The sequence below is a fragment of the Dipodomys ordii genome, unplaced genomic scaffold (assembly GCF_000151885.1).
Source record: "Dipodomys ordii isolate 6190 unplaced genomic scaffold, Dord_2.0 Scaffold45, whole genome shotgun sequence".
NCBI classification, from domain to species: Eukaryota; Metazoa; Chordata; class Mammalia; order Rodentia; family Heteromyidae; genus Dipodomys; species Dipodomys ordii.
Genome location: NW_012267261.1, coordinates 13466989 through 13494688, shown reverse-complemented (window position 1 = coordinate 13494688; position 27700 = coordinate 13466989). Strand labels below are relative to the sequence as shown.

General features: G+C 43.3%; 1 protein-coding gene across 1 annotated transcript in view; it reads left to right on the top strand.

Moving 5' to 3' along the window:
* The window catches only part of Arhgap31 (Rho GTPase activating protein 31), a 106136-nt gene that overhangs the window by 50802 nt on the left and 27634 nt on the right, over nucleotides 1-27700 (top strand). The window contains exons 2-3 of the mRNA XM_013019494.1: nucleotides 18647-18749; nucleotides 22009-22153. Of these exons, the coding sequence (XP_012874948.1) occupies nucleotides 18647-18749; nucleotides 22009-22153 (248 nt within the window). The remainder of the gene's footprint in view (nucleotides 1-18646; nucleotides 18750-22008; nucleotides 22154-27700) is intronic.

The following is a 27700-nucleotide window of genomic DNA, read 5'->3' as shown; positions in this document are numbered from 1 at the left end:
ACTAGTAACTCTTCCACATGAGGATGCATTCACTGCCTACCCTTCCCAGCCCAGTGCCTACAGATAGAAAAATGGGTTGTGTTTCCCTCTACTGGGTCTTGCTGTGTAATGAGTGTTGAATCCTGCCTGTGAAGCTGACCCCTAGGGAAGCTGCCCAGGTAGCCTTGGCTAGCTAGCTCAAGTCCACCATCTTCCTGTTCTTACCATAGGCCCTAGCTGGGAAGCTACCTCTCCTGAGCTCTAGCCACACACTGAGAGTCGGCTACTTCCATCTCAAATCAGTTTAAGCCTGGGACAGTTCATGGTAAACCTGTACCCTCTTTAAACAGGAATCAAGAAATCTTTAACACAATAAACAAATCCCTCTGCCTTGCAGAGGATTAGCCACTGGCTTTTTAAGAAGAGAGAGCAAATTTATGGGAGAGGAGAGACAGACTCTGGCCGCAGAATCCCTTTCCTCTCTTCCCACAAAGATATCATTAAACCCAATGACTCCTGCCTGACGGCTAGAGAGTAGAGAAGAAAGAGCTCTCCATCATATTTTTGTTCTACCCATAATTTCACTGCATGTAATTGAACTACATAGACTGGGAGCTGAGGTTGTGGGTCATGTCTAATAAGATACTCCTTTGAATCTGAAAATTCTGGCCCAGTGTTTTACATTCGTGGAGTGCCAATAAACATAATTAATTTGAGTTGACCACTAAGGGTGTGTCTAAGCTGAAATACCTAAAATTACTTCTGGCATCAAAGTGGTAGCTTGGACAGAAGAAACCTACCAGGTAGTTGCTCCGTAATCCTGAAAATTAGAAAGAAAGGGAAGCTGAATCACTTCTAAATTACTCCTCTCCCTTCTTTTCAGTCTCTCCCTTGGGCTTTACCATTGCTGAGTTGGTGAACTTCCTGAGGCCTGATTCCTGTCATTGAGTCAGGAGGTTCAGCAAGATGATCCACAGGGCCATCCCATAGGACATTCCGGGATTGCCGTGGATCCACAGTGATCCTAGGGATGCATATGGAGTAGATTGGTGGGGGTGGGGATACAGTGGCTGCGAAGGGGAAAATGCACCGGAGACAGAGTACCCCAGAAGTCAGTCCTGCACAGGTGCTTTCTGCCTTCCTCTGCCTCATCCTCAATGCCATACATAGGTCACATCCTGCTTGGTACTGGTTTGATGCCTGTGCCCCTGGGCCAAACTGGCTTTTTACACACTCATCTGTGTGTGCACCAACCCTGCCTTGTTCCTGGCACTATTTGGGAGCTTACTAGAGTACAAATCGAAGTTGGAGTTGGTGATGTCTTTTAAGTTGAGTGAGAGAGACATCGCAGAGCTCACAGAATACAGACAGACATAGCTCTGCATGGAGCTTGCAGAATAGAGGAAGAGCCGGTGTTTAAGAAGCAGCAACAGCAGCAGCTGGAGACAACTCAAGTAATAGAGTGCTTGCTGCCCCCCCTCTTTCTCTCTCTCTCTCACTCTCTCTCTCTCTCTCTCACACACACACACACACACATGCACACACACACCAACTATTAATTGTGTACAGGTTGTTCTAAGTCTGCATAACAAACACTCCCCGCTCCTTCCCTGAGGAAATGCCCAGAAGGTGACTCACCCAATGTCTGGATCACCCCAGGTCTAGATTCCCATTTCTAATGGACCCTAATCAGGTCTCAGAATCCCAGGGTCTTGCCTTCACTTCCCCCCATGGAAATGCTAACACAGGGTGAGAGATGTCACAATGTGCATGAGCTGGGGGAGAGATTCCTTTCCACTTCTTCCAAGCTTTTGTCCTAAGGTGTCCAGAGGGCCTAAGAAGTACCTCTGACCCCTCGCCTGACCCCTTCCAGAACCTAGGTCTTATCTTGTAAAATCCCCCATCCGCCGGCCACCCTTGGGTCAGATCTGATCTCTTAACACTGTTTCCAACACCAGAAAATTCCAATGCTAAAGCTCTGAAACAATGAAGAGAGGAAACAAATGGAAAACAAAGCTGGATACCTAACTCCTCTACCACACGTAAGAGTAGCTGATGGTAAGCGATCATTTCCATCAGAGATCTCTGTGCCCTTTGTATATTTATAACTTCAATAAGGTATCCATAAACTTAACTAATCTACAGAAAGAAAGAGCATATTAGTCACTTTACACATTACTCCTCTCTTTTCTTCTCAGTATTGCCCCAACTCTAGGGCTTTGTCATATTGAGCTGGGAGATCTTTGCTGAACTTGCTGTCACTGAGCCAAGCAGATGCAACAAAATGATCTTACGACCCTTCCATTCAGTTCTCTGTGCCCGTCTTCATGATGAGCTCAATCCTGAATATATCTAGCAAAGATCACTTTTGAATTTTTGAGAGCAGGCCCTTTGAAGTACCAGCATTTATTGAAAGGGCATACACACATCTCATAGACACTGAGCCACAAAACTTCAAAACAACCAAGTGTGGTGACCCAAGTCTGTAATCTCAGGAGGAAAATGGTGGGTTCAAAGGTAGCCCGAACTACAATGGGAAACCCTGGTGTGTGTGTGTTTTTTTTTAAGGGCGTGGGAACATCATCATTCCTTGCTATTTCGCTACTAGTGGTCTGTAAAGCTAAAAAGTGATCTTTCTGCAGAAGTGCTGCCCGTCTAGTAGGATGTGTCTGTGATCCGGAAGTAAGGTGGGGATCCCAAGGCAAGGAATGCTGCTCTGCGAAACAGAAGCTCCGAGACTGTTAAGCCAAGCATGGTGATACCTGGCTGGAAGCATAGATAGGAGAATCACAATCCAACAGCAAAAACAGAAATTCTGAGGGGGGAAAACAAAGTAAAGCAAAGAAAAAGCTGGAGGTAGCTCCAGTGGTAGACTACCTGCATGACAAGCATAGTACCCTGGGTTCAAACTGCAGTGCCTCCTAGAGAGAGAGGGAAAAAAAACAACTTGTACCATGAATTTCTATTTTAGAAATGTAGATTGTGCAGCAGAGTTTAGAGTTCCTCTTGGTTTCAGGACCTGGCTCCTTCCAGGTGGGTTGATAGATCTGAGCATCTCCTGGGGCCATTTCTGTCTGAGGATGGAGAATTCAGAGGAGTAAGAGGTGGTCTTCACAGACCATGGGAAGTAGATCCATACCATAGAGAGCAGTGTTGGCAGAAGGATCACAAAGCCTTCCTGTGTGACCAAAACCCAGTCAGATCTTGTTTTCTAAATCTCAAAGTAGCCTCTGGCAGGGGGGAATAGTCTAGGACATTCTCAGATCTTGACAGTATTGAGCTCCTACCTCTCTGGCCCTTTCATGTTCAGTTGACTTATGAGTTCCTCCCTCCTTCATGAGTGCTGGGATTATAAGCATATGCCACTAGGCCTGGCTCAGATTTTTCCTCAACTATTTAAAGAGAGTCTCTTTCAAAGCTTCTTGAAGGTTGTATCTGAAAGTTTTCAGGAGAATCTCCTTGGTACTTTTTGTGAGCTTCCCCCTTGCGTACCCATAGAGGAGAACCTCCAGGAGTCTGGTTTCTGGACAAGGCTCCCTGCCTCCATTTCTATCCTCAGGAATTATTGACTGTCGGCCCAGAAGCCCTACAGTTAACACATCTGTGGATGTCAATGCATAGCATTCAATGAATGTCAAAAGATGTTTTAGTGCCTTGCAGAGGTGGATGAAATAGATTGAATGACTTCCTTGGCGGTGTTCTTGCTTACCTATAGCTCTTCCTCTTCTTTTAATTTTTGCTTCCTACCAAGAATGTGCAGAACTGATCCAGTAATAATTTTGAGAATATGTGAAATAAAATAAATGTAATGAGCATCTAGTATTTGCCAACACTGAAAAACAGCTGGGGGCGGAGCAAAGAAATGAGTGGCCTGAAAAGGGTTACATACTGCAGGGAAGTGCTCTTGTTTTCAGCAGGAAAAAGAGGCCTTGTAACACAGGAAGCGCTGCGAGGCCTCTGGACCAAGGCTTCCAAGCAAAGCAGTTCTGGGAACAATGGCTGCCTGTGGCTCAGGAATATTGGGCAGGAAATGAAAGGAGGTTGGGGGGGGGGGCAGGGAAGGAGGGGTGGTGCAGAGAGTCCAGCCACTGATAAGGACTACCTGGCTCTTTGACACACCCACTTAGCCTTCCAAAGATGAGGGTGTGTGTGTGTGTGTGTGTGTCTGTGTGTGTGTGTGTGTGTCTGTGTGTGTCTGTGTGTGTGTGTGTGTGTGTGTGTTCTGAAGGCTCCTTATCTCCCATCCATAAAATTGATTTAGGAAGAAAAGAAATACAGAAATGCGAAGACCTCACTGTACCATAGGTCTGGAAATGATTAAGAAGCTGGACTGTCCAAGAGACCAGAGGGTACAATAAGCAAACGGGCATGATCACATCAGTGGGGGGGACAGGGCCCAATGAACTAAGAACCATTTCCAGCCAACTCTTTGGAGGACTTCAGCCTCTATCAAAATATAAAGAGTCTAACCATACCAAAGGAGAAACATAGAAACCTTCTGAGGTTGAAGTTTATATTTTATTTAACAGCAATTTCCGTTCGTATGGGTGGAGTTGAGCTGGAGAGTCGTGGAGACTATAAATGCGAAACAAAAATAAAACTAACAAAACCCAACCCTATTGTTTTGGTCTTGGATGACTTAGATGTAAACCAGAGCCAGTAGGAAGGAAAATCTGAGCATCGCAGGTAGAAATCCAAGCTGCCTTGTTAAATTCTAGCCCAGCTGCCCTTTCCAGCTTCATCAAGGATCCTGGGATGTTAGGCCAGGGAGGAACAAGGGCTATCATTAGATCCAGACCTTATCTCTGAGGCCGGGAATACCTGAAGGCTCAAAACTCCCAGCTTCCTCACATTGGCACAGAGACACAGACCCGTCCTCTGCTTGGTTCCAGAGAGATCCCCTGGGGCCATGCAGAGAGAATTACTCCATACAAAGGTCTAAAACCCATACCTGTACAACAAGAGCCCAGGCTTCTTCATTCCTTGTCCTGGTCCCTTAAAATATGAAGTCACCTCTATCTTCTGCTGCTTTCTGGTCTTCTCCTGGTTGGTGCCTTAGTTTCCCTAGGGTGGAAGTTGTACTGATAAAATTGGACTGCAAAGTACAGGAACTTTGGATGCAGGCAGACTTGGGATGGCACTCCAGCCCTACGGCTAGTCATGTAAGCACTGGGAATCTTAGCTTCCTTGCCTAGAAAAGAGGAACCGCAATGATGCTTGCACCTCAGGTTGTAAGAATTAAATAAAATAACGATAGGGAAACGTGAGACTGCACAGAGATTTTGGTCATTCTGTCCCCATGACCACCCTCGAGGCATGCCTGGACACACTCAGAGGAGAAATAAAAACTTCCCTTGTCCTCATTCTTAAGATGACTAGTGTGAGTGAAGCATGCAGTTTCCTTATAAGTTAACATGCTTAGTTCACAGCTCTTCCCTCCTCGTCCCCTCCTCGGACTCTAGAGGGCTTTATGACCTTCAACTTGACCCATTACCAATGAAGTGCCTCTGCTCATGGTAACCCAAAGACCAGGTGGCAAGAACTCTGTCTAGACAGAAAACCTTGATTACGTGACTCAAACCATGCTCTTCATACGGTTAAATTGAGGGTTTTGTTGATTTCAAGTGATCTGTTGGGAGTTTACTTGATATCTCTGTCCTGTGTGAGGGAGGTTTGGAGAGAGGTTGGGGTACAAGGCACCCTCCCCTTTCAGAACAAAGCTTTGGCTGGGTGTCAGTGACTCTCAACTGTAATCCAAGCTACTCAAATAGGCTGAGATCTGAGGATCACTGTTCAAAGCCAGCAGGAGCAGGAAAGTCCTTGAGGATCTTATCTCCAATTAACCAGTAAAAAGCTGGAAGTGGTTGGGTGCTGGTGGCTCACTCCTGTAATCCTAGTTACTCAGAAAGCTGAGATTTTAGGATTGTGATTGAAGGCCAGCCCAAGCAAGAAAGTCCATGAGACTCTTACTTCCAATTAACTACCTGAAAATAGAAGTGGAGCTGTGGCTCAAAGTGATTAAACAATCAAGGACAACACTCAGACCCTGAGTTCAAACCCCTTGACCAAAAAACAAAAACTGGAAGTGGAGCTGGGGCTCAAATGGTAAAGTGCTAGCCTTGAGCATAAAAGCTAAGGAACTGTGCATATCCCCTGAATTCAAACCCCAGTACCAGCACACACACACATGTTTTTTTTAAAGAATTATATGTGTGTGTGTGTTTGTATGATATATAACTTTTATATATGTATATATAAACTGTTATATATATATAAACTGTTCTATATATGGATATATATAAGCATATATAAAACAGTTTTGCTACCAAGAGCCAGATAGTGAAAAGGGTGGACCCAGAAAGTCTTTATAAAACACACAGAGCTCAGCAGCTTCCATTTCCAGCCAGGGGACAAGAATCCTCTGTACACAAGGAGGATTAGGCCTAAGCTAAGCCCCAGGCTATGTAGGGACCGGGCAGGTTTGTTTGGGGTGTGCAGCCTCATCACACCCCACCCTCCTCTACTCAACCCTACCCTTCCTCACAGCCATCCCCACCCCAAACACACACATACACCCCCAAAGGCACCCTGTGACAGGCTGCCTAGGCTGCTCCTCAGCCTCACTAACCCACCCACAGTCCCAGCACTGGCTGAGTCAGAAGCCTTCATCCTTGACCCATGCTTAAAGGTCTGTCCTCTCCACTGATCGCAAAGGGACATCTTGGTTTGGGGTTTTGTTACAGTGTGTCTGCGGCCACATTATTCCACACCCTTCTCAAAAGCCTGTTTCCTGGAAGGGACAAAGTCTTGGTTTTGATTCTGATGTGACAGCTGAGGGTCAGGTCCCAGAGCTGCCTGAATTGGACGTGATGCTGTAGGCCATGGGGGAGGGGAGTCCATAGAGTATTCTAGAGCAGAGGAACTTTATGATCAAAGGTAGACTTATCTGGCTATAGACATTCAGACAGGATATGCACTTCAAAACCCTCCATGGATCCAAGGCCTTCTCTTCCACCAGACTGGTCTAGCCAGCATTCCTGGAATTCACCACATTATTTCTTAGTTTGCCACCTTGTTTAAACTATTCTTTGTTCCTCATTACCAGAAGGCGGGTGCCATTTATGGAGTGCTTATTTTATGCCAGGAGCTTATTGCACATTCGCAGTATATGTAACATCACATCTGTGTCCCATCCCAGGGCACCCCAGTGTCCTAGTATCAAATAGCTAGGGCCTCCCTTAGTCTGTTCTCCTCTATCCCCTGGAGCTTTGAGGGTCCCATCACTGCTCCCTAACATGATCCCTCTCCTCCAGTCAGCACTCCGTAAATGTATATGATGTCCTGTACTTCTAGGGAGAGAGGTGCTGGGAATTAAACACAGGGTCTGGACACTATCCCTGAGTTTTCTTTTGCTCAAGCCTGGCACTCTACCACTTGAGCCACAGTCCTACTTCTGGCTTTCTGTTGATTAATTGGAGATAAACGGCTCTTGGACTTGCCTGTCCATGATCCTCAGATCTCAGCCTCCTGAGTGTGTGAGGCACTGGCATGGGATTCCTGTACTTCAGCATCTAAAAACTCTGCCGAACTTCCCCCACCACATGCAGTCTCTCTAAAAGAACTCATGCACATTCTTTTGTGCCTGCCTAAAGTCCTTAACATATTTGCTTGTTCTTTTCATACACTGAGCTTATTTCCTCATTTGTGGAGCAAGGATAACCCCTCTGGATAAGTGGCTGTGAGGATTATACTGAATCACAATAATTTTCTGTTCTCATATCAAGTTTCTGAAAGGTAACCATCATATTCACCTCTTTGTCCTTCAGTCTAGGCAGGTCCTGCTTTGGTCCACTTGCCACCAGGAAGGGGAGAGATGAACTGATCACAGAGACCTAAAGACCCTGAAGGGGATGAAAGTAAAGAGTGTGGATTAATCCCTGCACTGGTGGCTCCTGCCTGTAATCAGAGCAGCTCAGGAGGCTGAGATGTGAGAAATGCAGTCCAAAGCCAGGCTGAAGAGATTCATTTCTAATTAACCAGAAAAAAAATGTGCAGATGTGGTTTAAGAGGTAGAGTGAAAAAGCCAAGCAAGATCAGGAAGCCCTAAGTTCAAGCCCCAGTAGTTGTATGCATGCGCACACACGCACACGCGCACACAGTGTGGACTTTACCACACTGATGCAGAAAGAAGTGGCTGGACTGGGCATCTAAGAAGTATAAGTGTGGTAGGGGGACCCAGGTGCACTCAACAGCAAGGTAGACTTCAAGTTCTGATCTGTCACGGAAGCCATCTCTGCATTGTGGCAAAGCCAGTCAGTCCCTGGTCAATTCAGCCACCAGGTTGGGCACTTCTGCTTAAGGAGAGGCGGTTACCTCAATGGGGTCATTGGAAAGGACCTCAGCAAATATTTACAAGTTACCTCTCGATTTTAGAAACTCTTATGTCTTCTTTAAGGAAACTTGTTTATTGAGAACTCTCATTTTTTTAAAACGTCCTTTGAGGAGCTCGTGGTATCCGGCCTAGCCAACACAAGACCTAGGTTCAAACCTCAGTAGCACCACCAACACCAACATAAATACAAATAAATAATAAATAGTATTTGCTGTATCTTTATAGCATGAAAATGACTATGTGAACATTTACCATTTGTGTTAGTGATTTTTGTTTATCAATGGGCCTTCTTGTATTCTCACAAGAACTGTTCCAACAAATAGCCTTGTGAATATGTTGTTTGTTACACAAGTAAGGAAATGTGTGTGTGTCTGTCTTCTTGGTCTAGAGTTGATACCAGTCTGCCCTGTCACTGGTAGCACCTGAAGTTTGTTTCCCCATAGGCTGACCACCACACTATTGCAACAGACATAAGTCTCTGCCAATCTGAAGGGAGGAAAATGATCCATGTGTGCTGTTTTAATTTTCATTAGACAATTCTGGAAGGTGCCAGAGAGATGAGCAAGGGGGGGAAGAGAACTGGTTCTGCCTTGAGGGAGGGGTTGGGTGTTCAGGACAAATGTGAGCAGGAAGAGTGGAGAAGAAGCAGGGGTTCAGGCAGGAATGCCCCCTGCAGGCCAAGGTGGTAAGTGTAAGGGTGCAGAGCACATTGAGAGATAGCAGGTCCAGTTCAGTATGATGAACCCTGCACTGCTGGCTGGGAACCGGGAAGGAAGGGGACAGTTGCCAGTAGTGAGATTCACAGACTGGAGCATGGCCAGAATATGGAGGACTTTGTGGGGTTCAGGATGGATGAGCTCTTTACCCAGTGAGGGGTAGAAAGGGAGATCATTAAGACAGAATTGGAACATAATCAACTGTATTTCAAAAGATAAAATATGGCTCTGTCTGTAGAAACAAAAGAACAAACAGAATTGAAACCAGTCCAGTCTTCTCAGGGTGTGGTGGCATACCCCTGTAATTCCAGCATGTAGGCGATAGAGGAAGGATGACAAGATTGAAGTAGAAAAACCTTGCCCCCAAAAACTAACTCCATAACCCATCATCCCTGAGAGGAAGTTGGAAATGAAATAATAACAAAATATTGCCTTGAATCTTGAAAGAAAACAAGATTAACAATATTAACATGACTCCATTCTCTTTCTTCCTCTTTTTTTGCCCTAGGGGAAAATAACTCTTGAGTTCTTTAGAGTCAAATATATATGACTTCCAGCTAACAAATCTCAAAGGGTGGTTCTAGAAATGTTTTGACAGGGATTATGGCTTAATTTCACAAAAGCTAATGCTGTTTTTTTTATTTATAGGATTTTATCTATGACCATGAGAAATGGTTAAATTACTTATAATCTAGCATTTTACATTACTCATAATATCATTTTATGTATATGATTTGAAGACCAAAAGATAGAGACAATATCAGTAACAATCTTTTCTCTTGATACTAAAAGCACAAATAAGTGCATAAATTGGACTTAATTAAAATTTGAAATATCTGTGCTTCAGAGAATACCATAACTATTTAATCATTTAAAAACTAAAATGAGCTGGGTGCCTTCCTACTCAGGAGGCTGAGATCTAAGGACTATGGTTCAAAGCCAGCCTGGGCAGGAAACTGAGAATCTTATCTCCAGTTAACCACCAAAAAGCTGGAAATGTAAATGTGGCTCAAAGTGGTAGAGCACTAGCCTTGAATACAAAAGTTCAGGGACTGAGTTCAGGCCCTGAGTTCAAGCCCTTGGACCAGCAAAAATAAATAAAAATAGACAATTTTTGACATGTGAAAGGACAGTCCACAACATAGATTATAATATTTTCCAATCATATGTCTAATAAGGGTCTATAATCCAGAATACATAAAGAACACATACAAAAAAGATAAGCCATCAACTAAAAATGGACAGAGTATCCAAATGGACATTCTCTAGGAAAACATACAGATGAAAAGATGTTCATCACCATTAGTCATCAGGGAAATAAAAATCCAAACTACATTAAATAAATGCCCAATTCACATCCTACTACAATTATGTTATAGATGGCTGTAATGAAAATGTAAATAGATGATGAGTGTTGACAAGGACATGGAGTAATTGGAATGCTCATATAGTGGCTGGCAGGAGTGGAAAATGGCACCCCTGCTTTGGAAACTAGTAAACAGCTTGGCAGCCCCTCAAAAGTTAAATGTAAAGCAGAGCATGTTCGCGAGCAGGGGAGGCAAAAACAAGAACGGAGGGAGGAAGGGTGAGCAAATGCAGTCATTATAGCCAGTGTCCATATGTAAAAACTGACCTACATAACTTGAAGGTGGGGATGGGAGGAGGGTGGGGGTGGGAGACTGGAGGAAAACAATGGAAGGGGTGACACTGATCGAGATGCATTGTACTCAAAACCTAACTTAGGAAACTGTAACCTCTATGTACAAACTACTTAGTAATAACATTTTTTAAATGAAAGTCAAATACAGGCTTATCACTCCTTTTCCAAATATACAGTCGAGAAATCTGAAACTACATGTCCACATCAAAATTTGTACATAAAGGCTCATAGCAATATCATCCATACTAGCCAAGAAGTGGGAACAGCTCAAATTTCCATCAACTGATAAATGGCTACACAAAATGAGGAACGTGTTTAGAATATTAGTAACTGGAATAATATTCATCCATAAAAAGAATGAAATGTTAACATATGCTACATCATGAATCGACCTTGAAAGATGTATGCTAAGAAAAAGGAACCAGTCACAAATATTCCATGTATATGAAATGTCTAAAACAAGCAAATCCATAAAAAAAAAGAAAGTTGGTTAGGGAACTAGAAGCCTGGCTCATGTGGTAGAGCACTAGCCATGAGCAAAAAAGAAAAGCCAAGCCAAGTGAGAGCACAAAGACTAGAGTTCAAGCCGCATTATCAATACCTACACGCATGCGCGCACACACACACACACACACACACACACACACACACACACACACACACACACACACACACCAACGTTGATTAGGGGCTGTGAAATGGGGAGTGTAGGTGGTATGAGGTTCTTTTTAGGGTGATGATATATTTGGAAACTAGTGTGACAATTGCTTAACTTGTAAATATTCAAAAAAGGTAAATTTTATGATATTTGAATCATATCTAGATTTGTTTATGTGTCTACTTAGTCAATTTCTTGACAGTGGGGATCGAACTCAGGGCCTCCTACTTGCTAGATAAATCCTTTACCACTTTCAGTGCACCTCAGTTTCACTTTTAGCTTGTTTTTCAGGTAAGAAGTTGTGCTAATTGTCTGGGCTGGTCTCAAACCATGATTTTCCTGCCTCCAACCTTCTGTGCAGCTGTGATTACATGTGTGAATTGCTGCATTCAGCCTTAAATCTCAATTTTGAACAAACTTTGTTCCAGGCCCCAGTGCCTTATGCCTAGCTACTAAGAAGGTTGAGATTATAGTTCAAAGCCAGCCTGTCAGACAGATCCAAGAGATTCTTAGCTCTAATTAACCAACATAAAACAAGAATAAGAGGCATGGCTCAAGTGGTAGAGTGCCAGTCATAAGTGAAAAAAACAAGCAAGAGTATAAGGCCCTCCGTTTTCAAGCCCCAGTACTAGCACAGGAAAAGAGAGAGGGAGAGAGAGAGAGAGAGAGAACATGAGCTTAAGTTCTAACATATTAAAATTCTTTTCCCTACTAAGTCAGAAAAAATAGTTCATATTTTAAAGAACAAGAAATATTCAACTGTACTTTGTTAAATAAATACCACAGATTTTCAGAAGATTCTTTAGTTTTTCCACTAGAGGAGGGGACAGGAGAAAGAATCAGAGAGGAACTTGGGACTGGAGGATGGGGCCGCTCACCCCTGGGCCGGGACAGCCACACCTGGGCTGGGCAGGAGCATGCCCCAGAGAGACAGTGAAAGGGGCAAAGGAAAAAGATGGGCTGGGCATTAAGAGCCAGCGCTGGCAGAGAGACAGAGCCACAGGGGAGCCACTGTGACAGCTCATAGATCCCGGGGAACACGGCCAGGAAGTGCTGTACTGACAGCCCAGAATAATGGAGAAGGCCTTCAATATTTTAACTCTTTTTTCCAAATCACTTGGAACTATGCCTAGAAAGGGCTCCTTCCCAGCCCAAGGATTCTCACAGGATCTCTTCCCTTGCTATATCTTCACCCTCCATCCCTTTCAGGTGTCCAGTTCTTCACCCACTAGTTGCTTCTGGACTTTGCCATTACTTCAAACAAGATGAACCTCCTTGCGTGCCTAAAATTTTCCTCTAGCTCTTGTCAGTCCTACCTCCCTAAGTGGAATCGTACAGTGTGTACTCCTTGGTGGACTGCTTGTCACCCAGTAGTGTCTTTGAGATGCACTGCTGTGCATGTTACTCCTTGTGTTGCTGAGTTGCATTGTTCCATCAATGCACTTACTAGACTTCACCGTGAAGGTCAGAAATGCAGGACTCAGAGAGCTGAGAAATCTGACCAGTACAAGGACTCAGAAAGTCCAGAGTACAGCTGGTGAGGGACACAGATGCAGTCTATTAACACTGTGGAAGAATGGGCTTCAGCCAGGCATAGGTGACCCATACCAATGTTAGATATTCAGAATTGAATCCTCCAGGGTCATGATTAAAGGATAGCCCAGGCAAAAATCCAGGAGACTCTATCTCCAATTAACCAGCACAAATCTGGGATTGAGGCCTGACTCAAGTAGTAAGATGCTCAACTGAGAAGCTAATCCTTACCTAGGCAAACTAGAGGAGCCAAAATCAGTCTCAGGTACTGGCTTGTTTGGGACTGTTTCCAGATCTGATCAGATCCAGCCACACAGAGAACTAAGACATTTTACAGAGAGGGGTCCCACTACTGCCGTTCTTGTATTAAGTCCTTCAGGAGGTTAGGAACTGAGAGCACCCCATACTGGCAATAAGTACAAAATACCTTCTACTTGTCCTGGGTTACATCCGATGTGACAGAGGACTGTTCCTTAGGTCAGCAATTGTGTAAGGCCTAAATCAACAGCAAGATAACCATTTCTGTCAGAAACTAATTTAAAGATATATTTTGTGATTAGATTAGAAATGTATCATATAAGATTGCTGATCCAGCAAAGAAACAAAACGAAACCATCAGCGGAGGTGTTAGAGAACGAGCAGTGAAACAATTCAAAGTCTACCCTATCCGATCCTGTCGGCACTGTGTGAACCTGTGGAGGAGGAGGAGGAATCCCACAGAACCAGCTCTGTGACTCCCACCTGCCCTGCCACGACTTTCCAGGCATCGGTTCACAATGGGAGCTTTCTTCCCATCTGTAACTGTTCAGCTCTTTCGGATCAAGATTCTACTCTGTCCAGAATTCTAGGGTGTCCTCCATCTGCTTGCACCCCAGGAGCTGTAGGCTGGGGGATTTCTGATACTTTGACAGTAGACTGCCTTTTCCAGAACTGTCTGTGGATTCTGGTTGGAAGTCCTCTGGGAATCAGTTAGAAATGCAAATTCTCCGCCCTTGCCCCACCTACTTTCCTACACAGTTGGAATGCTCATTTACAAGATCCCCAAGTGACTTGTATGATGAACTCATCTAAACCAGTGGTTCTTCCACTTGGAAGAGCTTTGGAATCAACTGTAATAATGTGTTGAGCACTGGAGGACCTGATGCAAAGACCATGGTCTGAGGACCTCTACTGTAAACGATTGCAGAGAGGAAGGAACCTTTAGCCATGGCTGGGTGTCACTGGGAACCCTCTACCTTCCAACTCAGCCCAGGCTGAGAGTCAGGACTGCAAATGCTCCACACACACTGGGATGGCGGCCTCTACCTTTTGGTTGTTTTCATAATCGCCATCTGCTTGAACAGAGCCATGAACCAGAGGCAGTAGGGACCCTGCATCAGGGCTGGAAGAAGTGGAATGTGTTCTCCTAACCTTTAAAACAAGAATAGCCTTCATCCTACAAAATACACCCAGATGCACACACAGACACCTCACAGAAGCAGAATAATTCCCAAATAGAAACCTATGCCAATTTCCTGCATGCCAATAATAAGAACGTGGCTGAAATCTGGAAGCAACTCCTTTTGTAATAGCCCAACAAAAAATAAAATACCTAGGAGTTAACTGAACTAAAGAAGTGAAGGATCTCTACAATGAAAACTTTAAAATCCTGAAAAAGGTAATTAAAACAGAACTAAGAAGTGGAAAAAAGCTCCCATGCTCCTGGATTGAGAGAATCAACATTGTGAAAATGACAATACTGTCAAAGGCTATCTACAATTTCAGTGCCATACCTATCAATATCCCAACCTCATTCTTCAAGGAAATAGAAGAAACAATCTAGAAATTCATAAGGAACAACAGAAGACCCCAAATAGCAAAAAGAATCCTTAGCAGAAAGAAAAGTGCTGGAGGAATATCAATTCTAAACTTCAAACTTTACTACAAAGCCATAGTAATCAAAACAGCTTGGTATTGGCACAAGAGTAGACCTGAGGACCAGTGGAATAGGACTGAAGACCCAGAAATGAACCCACAGATCTATAGCACCTAATCTTCAATAAGGGAGCTAAAAAAATAGAATGGAAGGAAGATAGCCTCTTCAGTAAATGGTGCTGGCAAAATTGGTTAAGCACCTGTAGAAAACTAAAGCTAGATCTGTATATATCACCCTGCACCAGAATCAACTCCAAATGGATCAAAGACCTCGAAGGCAAAGGCACTCTGAAAACATTCCAGGACAGAATAGGAGAAACTCTAGGTCTGCTTGGCACAGGCCAAAATTTTCTTAATAAAGACCCAGAAACAACAAATCAAAGAACGATTGGACAAATGGGATTGTATGAAACTGCAGAGCTTCTGCATGGCAAAGGACATAGCAAGCAAGATCAAGAGAAAGCCCAAAGATTGGGAGAAGATCTTCACTAGCCATACAACGGACAAGGGTCTCATATCAAAAATATATTTAGAACTCAAAAAATTAAATCCCCTAACAACAAATCCTCAAAGAAACAACCGCCCAATTAATAAATGGGCTAAAGACTTAAAGAGACATCTCTGAAGAGGAAATAAGAATGGCCAATAGACACATGAAGAAATATTCAACTTCTTTAGCCATAAAAGTAATGCAAATCAAAACAACATTGAGATTCCACCTCACCCCAGTTAGAATGGCTATAATCAAGAAATCTCATAACAACAGATGCTGGATAGATGTGGCCAACAGGGAACCCTACTGCATTGTTGGTGGGAATGTAAACTTGTTCAACCAATTTGGAAAGCAGAATGGAAGTTCTCAAAAGACTCCACATAGAGCTCCCCTATGACCCAGCAATTCCAATTTTAGGCATTTACCCAAACGATCACAAACAAGGCCATACTAAAGCTACCAGCACAACTATGTTTATTGCAGCGTTATTCACTATAGCTAAGATATGGAACATACCCAGATGCCCCTCAGTAGATGAATGGATCAAGAAAATGTGATACACACTCTCTCTCTCTCTCTCTCTCTCTCTCTCTCTCTCTCTGGAATTCTATGCCTCCATCAGAAAGAATGACACTGCCCCATTTATTAGGAAATGGAAAGATTTGGAAAAAATTATATTAAGTGAAGTAAGCCAGGCCCAAAGAAACATAGGTCCCATGCAATAACTTGTATATGTCTAGGACAAGCAGAAGAGGCCAAAAGCTATTGACCATATAACCTGATGCTAAGCAAAATGAACCCCAAGATAGGGACACAAGAGGTTTTATCTTTGTTACTGTGCTTTTTAATGAACCTATAATGTACTGTGTGATTTTTTTTTGTTTCTTCACCCATGGTACAACCCCTGTTGTCACTGTATTTGATTCTAGTGTCCTGCATCTTTTATATACATTTTTCTAATTTGGAGAGGGGAAGGGAAGTAACAAAATGCTGAAATAAGATTACAGGATGACCCACTGTAACAATGATACGTACAAGACAGTATGTTGAATACAAACTTTACAACTTTGGGAGGGGGGAGTTGGAAGAGGGGAGAGAAATGCTGGGGAGGTAGGGAGGAATGGGATGGTAGAGGAAAAATAGAGGAGGGTGTAACAATGCTCAGTAGGAAATGGACTCATTACATTGCTCATGTAACTAACCCCTCTGTACAGTATCTTTACAATAAATATATATAGAGATATCTCTCTCTCTTTCTCTCTCTCTCTCTCTCTCTCTCTCTATATATATATATATATATTCAGGAAAGAAAAAAAAAGAAAGAAATCTATGCCAAAGAAGGACACAGCAGCAATGGCCAAGTAGGGAGGTGTGTTGACTAGAAGAATCCCATTTCACAGCAGGAAGAAGGCCCGCCCTGCCTTCACCAAAAAAAAAAAACAAATTATAAAGTCTCTCATGCTAGCCAGATACCAGGGGCTTACATCTGTAATTCTGACTTACTCAGGAGGCTGAGATCTGAGGATCATGGTTGGAAGAAGCAAGTCCAGACAGACAAGTACAAAATGCTCATCTCCAACCAGCAAGAGGCTGGAAATGGAGATGTAGCTCAAATAGTAGAGCATTAGCCTTGAGCGGAAAAACCTAATGGAAAGCACCCAGGCCCTGAGCTCCCATTATGGGCAGAGATAGATAAATTTATGTAATAACTACACTATAGGTCGAAGTAATAGCCATCATTGTGGGATGTTTTTTTCTGTGTCTGGGAAAGTGATCACAAGTGTTACCTTTGTCCTAGCTAGTAGGCAAACATCATCACCATCTTCCTAGAGTAGATGTGGAAACAAACAACAGAATCATACATTTCACTGGAACTCGCAAGGACAATGTGGCATCCAGACCCATACTCTTAGCCTAAGACCACACGTGGCTGCTTGTGGCTCTGAGCTGATGCACACCCTGGGGTTTTAAGGGGTGTGTGTGTGTGTGTGTGTGTGTGTGTGTAAGAGAGAGAGAAGGCTGCGAATTCCTTCTATGTATTTGCATAAGGATAGGAGACATAATCTTACTTAGAGTCTTATTTTACGAAACATTTAATTGTAGCTCTTCTGAGGGAAGACAAGCTGAGCATCTGACCCTAGGCCCCTCCTATGCCCCACTTCCATATTCGTTCACTTACATCACAGGAACTGTACCTCCTTGGCCTCTGGCCTCCATATTTCCCATCCCTGGAACTGCTTGACCTCTTCATACCCCAGTTCCTTTCTTGGAGGCTAGAATAAGGGCAAGGCCCTGGAGATGTCCTGGAGGGGTGCAGCTCTCAGCAGAAGGGTTCTTTATGGAATAACATAGCCAGGGTAGCAGGGTTTAGTTTTGTTATGGAGACCAGTAGAGGCCCACACTGTGTGTGTCTTGCATGCCAGAGGTCTTGAATTTGATTCCTAGCACCACAAGAGAAAAATTGGGTAGAATGTTGTAGGATCTGCACATCTGGTATTTCCACACCTACAGTCCAGTCTGGGGTGTGTATGAGGGTGAGCATGTGCAATAGCATGGTGAATGGACATTGGTCTAATCGAATGGGTATGTGTTGGCCACACTGGCATGGTGCTAAAGCAGCCTCCACTCATGGAGGTTCCTTGTCACTTGTTGACCCCCAGGGAGCCATTGAAGACTTGGGTCAGAGGCTGCATTCTTCCAGAGACCTCCAGGGTTATGAGGGACTTGCTCTCAGGTCATTGTACCTGCCCTTAGATCACTCAAGTCTGCCAAGTCCCTTCAGATCAGCCCCAAAGAGAACAAGAACACAAACTTCGACTCAGGCTCTGAACCTGTGGAGAGGCAGGAATACAGTAGACCATGTCAGCCTCCTGCTGCCTTTGTCTGTCCATTAAATCAATGGCAGCAGGAAGCATGTGGGTGGGGTTCCCATCTTTTTTTCTTTGTATGACACTGGGGTTTGAACTCAGGGTATCACAGTCTGCTAGGCAGGAACTCTACCACTTGAGCCACATCTCCACATTTTTTTGCCTTATTTTTCAAGTAGTGGCTTTTGCCCAGGGCCAGCCTATCTCTTCCTCCCGAGTAATTGGGATTACAAGTATGCTCTACCATGTACAGCTGAACATTAGATTTTACTAATTAAAAAATCATTACCACTTATCAGTAATTGTTTCCACTTGTATTTCTTGGGCATCCCATACTTGCTTGTCCTTGGAGCCAACTGGATTTTTATTTAAAGTGTATCTTTACAGGACAGATTTACATCTAATACTTTATTGCTTTTTTTTTCTTTGCTTAGTTCCATATGTGTTGAAGAGCTGTGCAGAATTTATAGAGACTCATGGTATTGTGGATGGGGTCTACCGGCTTTCAGGAGTCACCTCAAACATACAGCGGCTGAGGTAAGCGAAGAGAATAATATAGAAGAATTCTCCAATGAGCCTTCTGCTGTCCATCAGATCTGTGTCTGTAGGTGCTAGGGCTACAAGAGACAATAGTCTTACGTATTTTGCATATTATTTTTAACAGCAAAAATGCTGCCATCAGTGTTGTTTTTATATATTCATTATATGTTCTTTAATTATCAATGAAGCCTTTAAAACATTAAGACCATTCTTACTACAAGGTGAATATGTAAGATTTAACACACTATAAACATAACTCAGTTTTGACTCCCTCCTCCTATCCGGTATCTGCCCCTACTTGCCAAATCTTGTTACACAAAAGGAATATAGTTATACTATAGGAAGAAAGCATCCTTTTTACTCTTGCAGAAGCAAAACAGTTTGGCCAGATGCTAGTGGCTCATGCCTATAATCCTAGCTACTGTGGAAGCTGAGATCCAAAGGATCACAGTTCAAAGCCAGCTTGGGCAAAAAACTCGGTGAGACACCATCTTCAAAATAACCAGCTAAAACCAGAGCTAGAGGTATGGCTCAAGTGGTAGAGTGCGAGATGACCAAGCTCAGGATCCTGAATTCAAACCCCAGTACCAGCAAAGAAGAGAAAAAAGAATCTGTTCATTGGAACATAGATTGTTTGTCTGTTTTCCTTCGTAGTGCTGGGAATCAAACCCTGGGCTTTGTGTTTGGTGGACAAGTGCTAAACTACTGAGCTACACCAGGTGGCCATAGATTTTAATGAGTTTCTATGTTTATAATTCCGCTAACAATGTGACATTGTTGTTCAGACAGTACTGCGGTTTGAACGCAAAGCCTCCCATTTTTTGGGTAGGTTCTCTGGCACTCGAGCTATGCCCCCCAGCCCTCTTTCTACATCATCTGTTTTTTAGACAGGGACTCCCAATTTTTTCTGGGAGCCAGAGTCAGACTATAATCCTCCTATTGTGGTTTCCCCATAGCTGAGATGATGGTTAAATGTTACCCTACGCTACTTACTGACTGAGATGAGGTCTTGCTAACTTTGCTATGGGCTGGCTTCCAATGGCGTTCTCCTGATCTTTGGCTCCAGAGTGGCTGGGATTATAGGCATGAAACAGCATAACTAGATTCCACCATTTCTTAAAAGGGCAGAATCAGAATAGAAACTAGTAGTATGCAGTTCTGGAAACAGTGGTTCTCAAGAATCTTGCTACTACCCAGAAACCTTATATTTTACAGCTCCTATTTTTCTCGTGCGTGCGTGCGTGCGTGCGTGCGTGCGTGCGTGCGTGTGTGTGTGTGTGTGTGTGTGTGTGTGTGTACATGTGCACGTGCATGCGTGCTGATCCTGGGGGTTGAACTCAGGACCTGGGTGCTATCTCTGAGCTTTTTCACTCTGCCACTTGAGCCACTCCACTTCTGGCTTTTTGGTGGTTAATTGCAGATAAGCGTCTCATGGAATTTCCTGCTCAAGTTGGCTTTGAACCACAGTCTTGAGCTCTCAGTCTCCAGAGTGCAGGTGTGAGCCATCAATGCTCAGCTAAATTTCTCGTTTTTAAACAGGTTATTAATATGGAGGTGTTGGGAAATGTTTTATAATTAGAAACCAGAGATGAACTGGGCCTGGAGGTACATACCTGTAATCCCATCATTTAGGAGACTGAGGCACGCGGAGGATTGGGAGTGTGAAACCAGCTAGGGCTACATAGGAAGGCTGAAAAAAAGATCCTGGAATCAGATGATGTTCTCAGACTTCCCACTGTTGCTTGCTTATGATGTTTTTAAGCTCGGATATCCTGAAGGAGTCATAATCAAGCAGCCGAGAAGTTTCCACCAGGCATCAAAGAGATAGTTCATTAAAACTTTCCCAAACCTTGGGTTTGAGTCTCCAGATAAAACAGGTTTATTCCCGGAGTCTGTGGAGATGAGTGATAAGGATCTGCCCTACCCTGGTTTGTGTCTGTCTGGGAAGAAAGAAAATTTCACTTGGAGCGGTGTTTTGGAAAAAACTGAAATTTTAATCGGCCTCTTGCAAATTGGTTTCATATTTCCCCAGTGTTTGGAACCAGGACTTGGAGATACAATGCAGTGGGGAAAGACATTTGCCAGTGAGTTTTATGGCTTTGAACCACAGCAGATTTTGCAAAGTCAACCCAGATTGGGAGTGGAAGTCTTCTCCTGGCAAGTCTTACTTGTACTTGGAGTAGAACCAAGATTTAAAAAAAAAAAATAGTTAGGAGGCTGAGGTCTGAGAATCTCAGTTCAGAGCCAACCCAGGTAGGAAAGTCCATGAGATACTTACTTCCAATAAATGACAAAATTAAAAAAGGCTGGAAGTAGAGCAGTGGCTCAAGTAGTAGAGGGTTAGCCTTGAGGAAAGGAAGCTCAGAGACAGTGCCTGTGCCAAGTTCAAGTCCAGGAATGGTGCACGTGCACTCTCCCTCTGTCTTTATATGTGTGTGTGTATGTGTGTGTGTGTATATATATATATATATATATGTATACATATACATGTAGACATATACATATACATGTAGACATATACATATATAAGTATACATACACATATATGCAGATAGCTACGTATATAAGTGTATATTTATGCACATACACACATATGAAGCTATCTACATATAAAAGTGTATATATAGACACACATATATATGTATATATATAATTATATTCAAATCAGTTGAGTGTGGTAGCTTGTGCCTGTAATCCCAGCACTCAGGAGGCAGAGGGTATTGAGTTTCAGTACCTGCCTGGGCTACATAGCAAAGACCTTTTCTTAAAAAAGAAACCACAGAGCTGGGAAAGTGGCTCAGTGGTAGAGCATTTGCCTTGCATGCTTGAGGCCCTGGGTTCAATTCCTCAGCACCCATAAGCAAAAAAAAAAGCCGGCAGTGGCACTGTGGCTCAAGTGGTAGAGTGCTAGCCTTGAGCTGAAGAGCTGAGGGACAGCGCCCAGGCCCAGAGTTCAGGCCCCACGACCGGACCCAAAAAAAAAGAAACCACACTGCCAACCAAGCTAAGATCTGTGATTTGGGGTGGCGGGGGGGCAGTCCTGGGGCTTGAACTCAGAGCCTGGGCACTGTCCCTGAGCCCTTCAGCTCAAGGCTAGCACTGTACCACTTGAGCCATAGCACCATTTCGCCTTTCTCTGTGTATGTGGTACTGAGGAATGGAACCCAGGGCTTCCTGAATGCTAGGCAAGCAACTCTACCACTGAGCCACCTTCCCAGCCCTCTGGGATTGTTATGTCTCATCTGTGTTGTTTCAGGCAGGAGTTTGTCTCAGACCATTGTCCAGATCTGACAAAGGAGGTGTACCTGCAGGACATCCACTGCGTGGGCTCCCTCTGCAAGCTCTACTTCCGTGAGCTGCCCAACCCCCTCCTGACTTATGAGCTCTATGACAAGTTCACGGTGAGTGTTTGCATTTCCACTGTGGTTACGGGTGAGATGCATGGACGGGCCAAGGAGCGTTCTGACACTAAAATAACAATCATAAAACTGACCAGCTGGCTGACATGATCTTCGCCGTGCGGTGAAGGAGGATGGTGTGGGGGGGAAGGGAGGGTGGTAGACACCGTTGGCTCTGTTTTGCCTTCTTGAATTTTGAGTTGTTTGTTTTAAGAGCTGGGTTAGATTATCTCCGTGTTTATAGTCATCTGAATGTGCCTCATTGTAGAGGAAGGAAGCGGAGAACCAGAGAGGTAAAGTAGCCGGCCCAAGGTCACACAGCAAAGGCAAAACAGGAACCTGAGACACCCCCCACACACACTGTTGCTTCACCTCATGCTGCTTCTTTTTTGATCCAGTGGTTCCTTCTGTGTTTCTTTTAGAAGTTGGGGAAAGAGGTGGTGGGCAAAGGGAAGATAGAACAAGAAGATTGACTGGTCAATCAGGGGTACCTAGTGAACACACCTGCAGTCTCAGCTATTCAGGAGGAGGATCAAGATGCAAGACCAGCCCAAGCAAAAGTTAGCAAGACTTCCATCTCAACAAATAAGCTGAGTACAGTGGCATACTCTTGTAAGCCCAGCTACAATTGAAGTAAAATGGGCTGGGAGTATGGCTCAAGTATTGGAGTACCTACCTAGCAAGCACAAGGCACTGAGTCTCAAACCCTAATATCACCAAAAATAGCAAAGTAATCATATTCGATAAGGGATAATTTGGAAAATGGAGAAAAGTAGAAAGTAGCCCTCTGTCTTCTCTTTCCTTTAAGACCAGAGAGAGAGACAGGGTTACCATTCTTCGGTCTTTTTTTTGTGCAGTGTTTTTACTTTCCCAAATCAAAACAAACTGTTACTGCAAAAATTAAAGTAATACAACAAGGTATAAAGGAGAAGTTCTACACCCAGGTATATTAATACTCAGAAAGTCTCTTTGTACCTTTCTCCCTTCATCTCTCCCCCCCTCTCTCTGACACACACACACACACACACACACACACACACACACTTCTATTTCAAGCATATGGCCATCTTTCTTGTTAATAGAGGCATGATTTTTACCCAAGATTCTCTCATGTATGTCATTTCTGAAAGCGATCTGATCGGGTACTTAGGTTCTTGTTTGTTTGGGTTTTTTTCCCAATAGTTTACTTTTCTAAACATTAAAATAAAGACCTAAGGATCAAAGTTCAAAGCCAACAGGACAGGAAAATCCCTAGCACAAAAAGTGAGAAGTAGAGCTGTGATTCAAGTGGTAGAGCACTAACCTTGAACAAAAGGTTGAAGGGACAACACCCAGGCTCTGAGTTCAACCCCCAGTACAGGCACAATAAACAAAGAAACCTTGTAATAAATTATAATGTGCACACATGACTTTCTACTTCTGTCAGTGTCCTTAGAGAAGGCTCACTGGGGTATATTTATTGACCAAAGATTTCCTTTTCAACTTTTGGAGATTTTCAGTGCTGGGGATTAAATCCAAGCCCCCTAGTGTAAACACCTCATTCCTTATTCCCAGAGCTCACAGCTCTCTTTCCTTTGGTTTGTTGGTTGGTTGATCCCGGGGATTTCAACTCAGAGCCTCACACTTACTTGTTAGGTAGGTGCTCTGAACTTGAGCCACACAGGTTCTTCAGTTTTTGTGTAAATTTTGTCATGTACTGCCAAATTGTTCTCTAGAGAGACAGGAAAGCACTTTTCTCTACGGCCTCACCCATGAGTCTCAATTTATTAAATTACTTGCCAGTCTGAATCAACTAAAAATACTGTGTTACTGCTATTTTAATTGTGCATAAACTTGATTGTTCATTCGTTTGTAGTTGTGATCCTCTTATTGTAGGGCAGTGTTCTCTCTCATTAAGATAAAATAGGATATCATTGAGCTAATGAACTGCAGCAGTCTGTTTTTAAGTAATAGTCTATTCTAGTTGATGGTAGAAGTGGTTTCTTGTCTAGAAACTTCAGAAGGAAACAGTTTCCTCTTAATCTTTTAATTTTTGTAATGCTCTCAGTTTTGTTTTGATTTTTTTTCTAAAAATTTGAACTGGAGGAACTATGTAAGAAGAACATAGAAAATACCTTAGAAATTCAGTAGAGAGGTTGTCAGTTGTCGTAATGCTTCTCAAAAATTTTAGTATATTTTTATTGTTATTATAAAGGTGACATACAGAGGGTGACATACAGACAGGTTACGGTTTCATAATTCAGGTAAAGAGTACGTGTCTTTTTGGATGATATCACCCCTTTCCTCTCTCTCTTCCCTCCCTAACCCACCCACAAGTTGTATAGTTCATTTTCAACATAGTGTCTAGTGAGTACTACTGCTACATTTGTTCACCCTTTGTCTTACCTCTTCTGTACCCCTCCTTACCTTCCAAAAGACAGATAAATGAACAAACAAGACATAGTACCTCACTAAAGAAATAAGCAAAGAACTTCAACAGAGAGTTCATAGAAAAAAAAGATATAATTAGGGCTGGGAAGGTGGCTTAGTGGTAGAGTGCTTGCCTTGCATGCATGAGGCCCTGGGTTCGATTCCTAGCACCATATAAGCAGAAAAAGCCTGAAGTGGTGCCATGGCTCAAGAGGTAGAGAACTAGCCTTGAGCTGAAGAGCTGAGTGATAGCACCCAGGTCCAGAGTTCAGGCCTCACGACTGACAACAACAACAAAAAAAGATACAATTATTTTTAAATTACCAAATAAGCTTCTGGCCTGTCATACCAGCTACTGAGGGGACAGCGGTAGGAATATCATGGCTCAACAGGAACAATCAAGGCAAAAAGTAGTAAGCCCTCTATCAAAGAACAACCTGAGTGTGGAAGCTGTCCACCAGGAATCCCAGCTATCTACTAGAGGCTGAGGTAGGAGGATTATGATGTGAAGATAGAAGTGAGACTCTATCTGAAAAATAATTAAAATAAAATGGGCTGGGGTCATCAGAGTACCTATCTAGTTAGTGTTAGGACCTGAGTTCAAACCCCAGTACTATAAATCATGATGATGATGATGATGATGATGTTATTATCATTCATACTGACAAGCTGGTGTTAGACTGACTCTTCCTACTTTTTACTGGAAATATGACTGGTTTGTATATCTCAGAACTCTGTCAGGAGCCCTAATGCACTCATGTTCCTTAACCCAGGAACCCTTCCCTGGCCTCCATTCTAAGGTAAGAATCAGTTGTCACACGAGTAAATGATAGACAATCATCTTCATCACAAGACAGTAGCTAATGTCTGAATTTTGGAAACTGTCTACATGTGTATCAATAGAAAAATTACTGAATGACAAATGTAAAAGAAATGACAAATCAAAACTAGGGTAGCCAGGTAAAGTCACATGCTTGAAGGTATTTCCTGGCCACAATACAAAGTGAAATGGTAAAAGTGGGGTTTGCCAGTAAATGGGAAAAGCCGCTGGTATTCAGGAGCCTGAGGCTGACAGCTTCTCTTATGCATCATGTGTAAGCAGGTCTGTAGGGGTTATTTGTGAGTGGTGTAATTAAAAACAAACCAACACAGGGGGGCGTCAGTGGCTCATACCTATCATCCTAGCTGTTCAGGAGGTGGAGATCTGAGGGTCATGGTTCAAAGCCAGCCCAGGAAGAAAAGTCCCCATGAGACTCTTCTCTCCAATTAACCACTCCAAAACCAGAAGTGGAGCTGTGGCTCAAGTGATAGAACGCTAGCCTTGAGGAAAAGAGCTGAAGGACAGCATCCAGGCCTCACAACTGACCAAAAAAAAATTATTTTCTGCAGAGTTCATGTTTTTAATTTTGATCACATTCATTTGTTTCCTGTGACTACTGTATATAACAAATGACCGCAAACTGGGCATCTTAAACAACAGAAATTTATACAGATCTAGAGACCTGAAAGAAGTCTGAAATCATTCCTTTCCACCGGGCTGTGCTTTCTCTCTCTAGAGGAAAATCTACCCTTTGCCTCTTGGGGCTTCTGGTAGCTTCTGCCATTCCTTGGCTTGTGACTACCTCTTTCCCTTCCCTGCTCCCTGCCCCCTCTTTGGGATCACAGTGTCTTCTGTCTGTGTCATATCTCCAGCTACAGCCTTCTTAAAGCTTACTGAGAGCTGATTTGAGGGTTCATCCAGATAATCTAGGAAAATCTCCAGCTCCTAATTCAATCACATCTTCAAGGATCTTTTTTTCCAAATGAGGTAACCTGTTCTTAGAATTAGAGCTGAGATGCTTGGAAGCAATTGTTCAACCTAAATTCCACTTTTTAATTATCAGAAGAAAACAAAACCAAAACAGCATTTCACAGTTAGCATCTCAGATAAATCTCATTGACCAAGATAGATCCAGTGAGCAAAACTCAGCATTTCATTTTAGGAAAAATTCAGTTTCATTCAGATGAGTCTGGCTGAAATCATTACATGCCGAAGTAAGGGAATCATCACAGGTTCTGCATTTTTAGGGAAGACAAATTAATTATGTACCAACTGTTTCTTCTTGTTAGTTTGTTTCTGCCATTACTGGGGCTGTCTCTGAGCTGTTTTGTTCTTCAAGGCTAGCACTCGACCACTGAGCCACAGCTCCATTTCCAGGTTGTTTTGTTTTGTTTTTGTTTTTTAGAGGTTAATTGGAGAAAAGGGTCTCATAGACTTTCCTGCTTTGGGGAGAAGAGGTTTGAATGTTGATCTTCAGATATCAGCCTCTTGGGTGGCTAGAGTTACAGGCGTGAATTTGTTTCTCTATGAATCTGTCTCCCTAATTAAACTGTAAGCCTCTGAGGACAAGAACTGTATTCATTGTACTCCCTATTGTATTTCTTACCCCTGTTTTCCAGCTACTGAAAAATGGAACTGTTACTCTAGTAAACTCTTGCTGGCAGGTTTATCATCTGAAATGTCACTTGAAGCAAACCCCTGATGCCTGGCTAGAGGCAAAGACAGGCAGGCTGTGAGCTCAAGGTGGCCACAAATGAGGATAGAGTCACTCCCATGTGAGCAGAATCCCCCAGTCCCGGGCAGACCAGGCTGACCACCCTGCCAGGATCCCTACTGAGCAAAGGTGCTGTTTCAGCAGGTTTGGCATCGATCACAAATGGGAAATCATCTCGGGCAGAGAATTGTCCTAGAAACATGTTGAGAATGTACCTGGTCAAGCATAAAGCAAGATATTGACTCATTCACTTATTCATTGACTCATTCACTTACTCCACAAATGTGTTTAGTAAGGGAGATGGGAGTAGGAAAGCACCTATACATGCCCTTGGCAGGCATAGCTCCACAGATGGCAGATTTCATAATAAACAATAATAGATACCATCCTTGCTTTAGTGTGTCTTGCATTTCAGTGGAGGAGAGAGAGACCGTAGATCTCTAGTGAGAACTGTTGATAAGTCCTCTCTCCCAGTGCTGGAGAGAGATTGCTATTTTAGGTAGGATAATCAGAGGCAGCTCTATGAAGCAGCATTTAAACAGGCAAGGGTAAAGTGTAGGAACCGACTGTGATCCTATCTAAGTAAAGAGGGTGACAGGAAGAAACA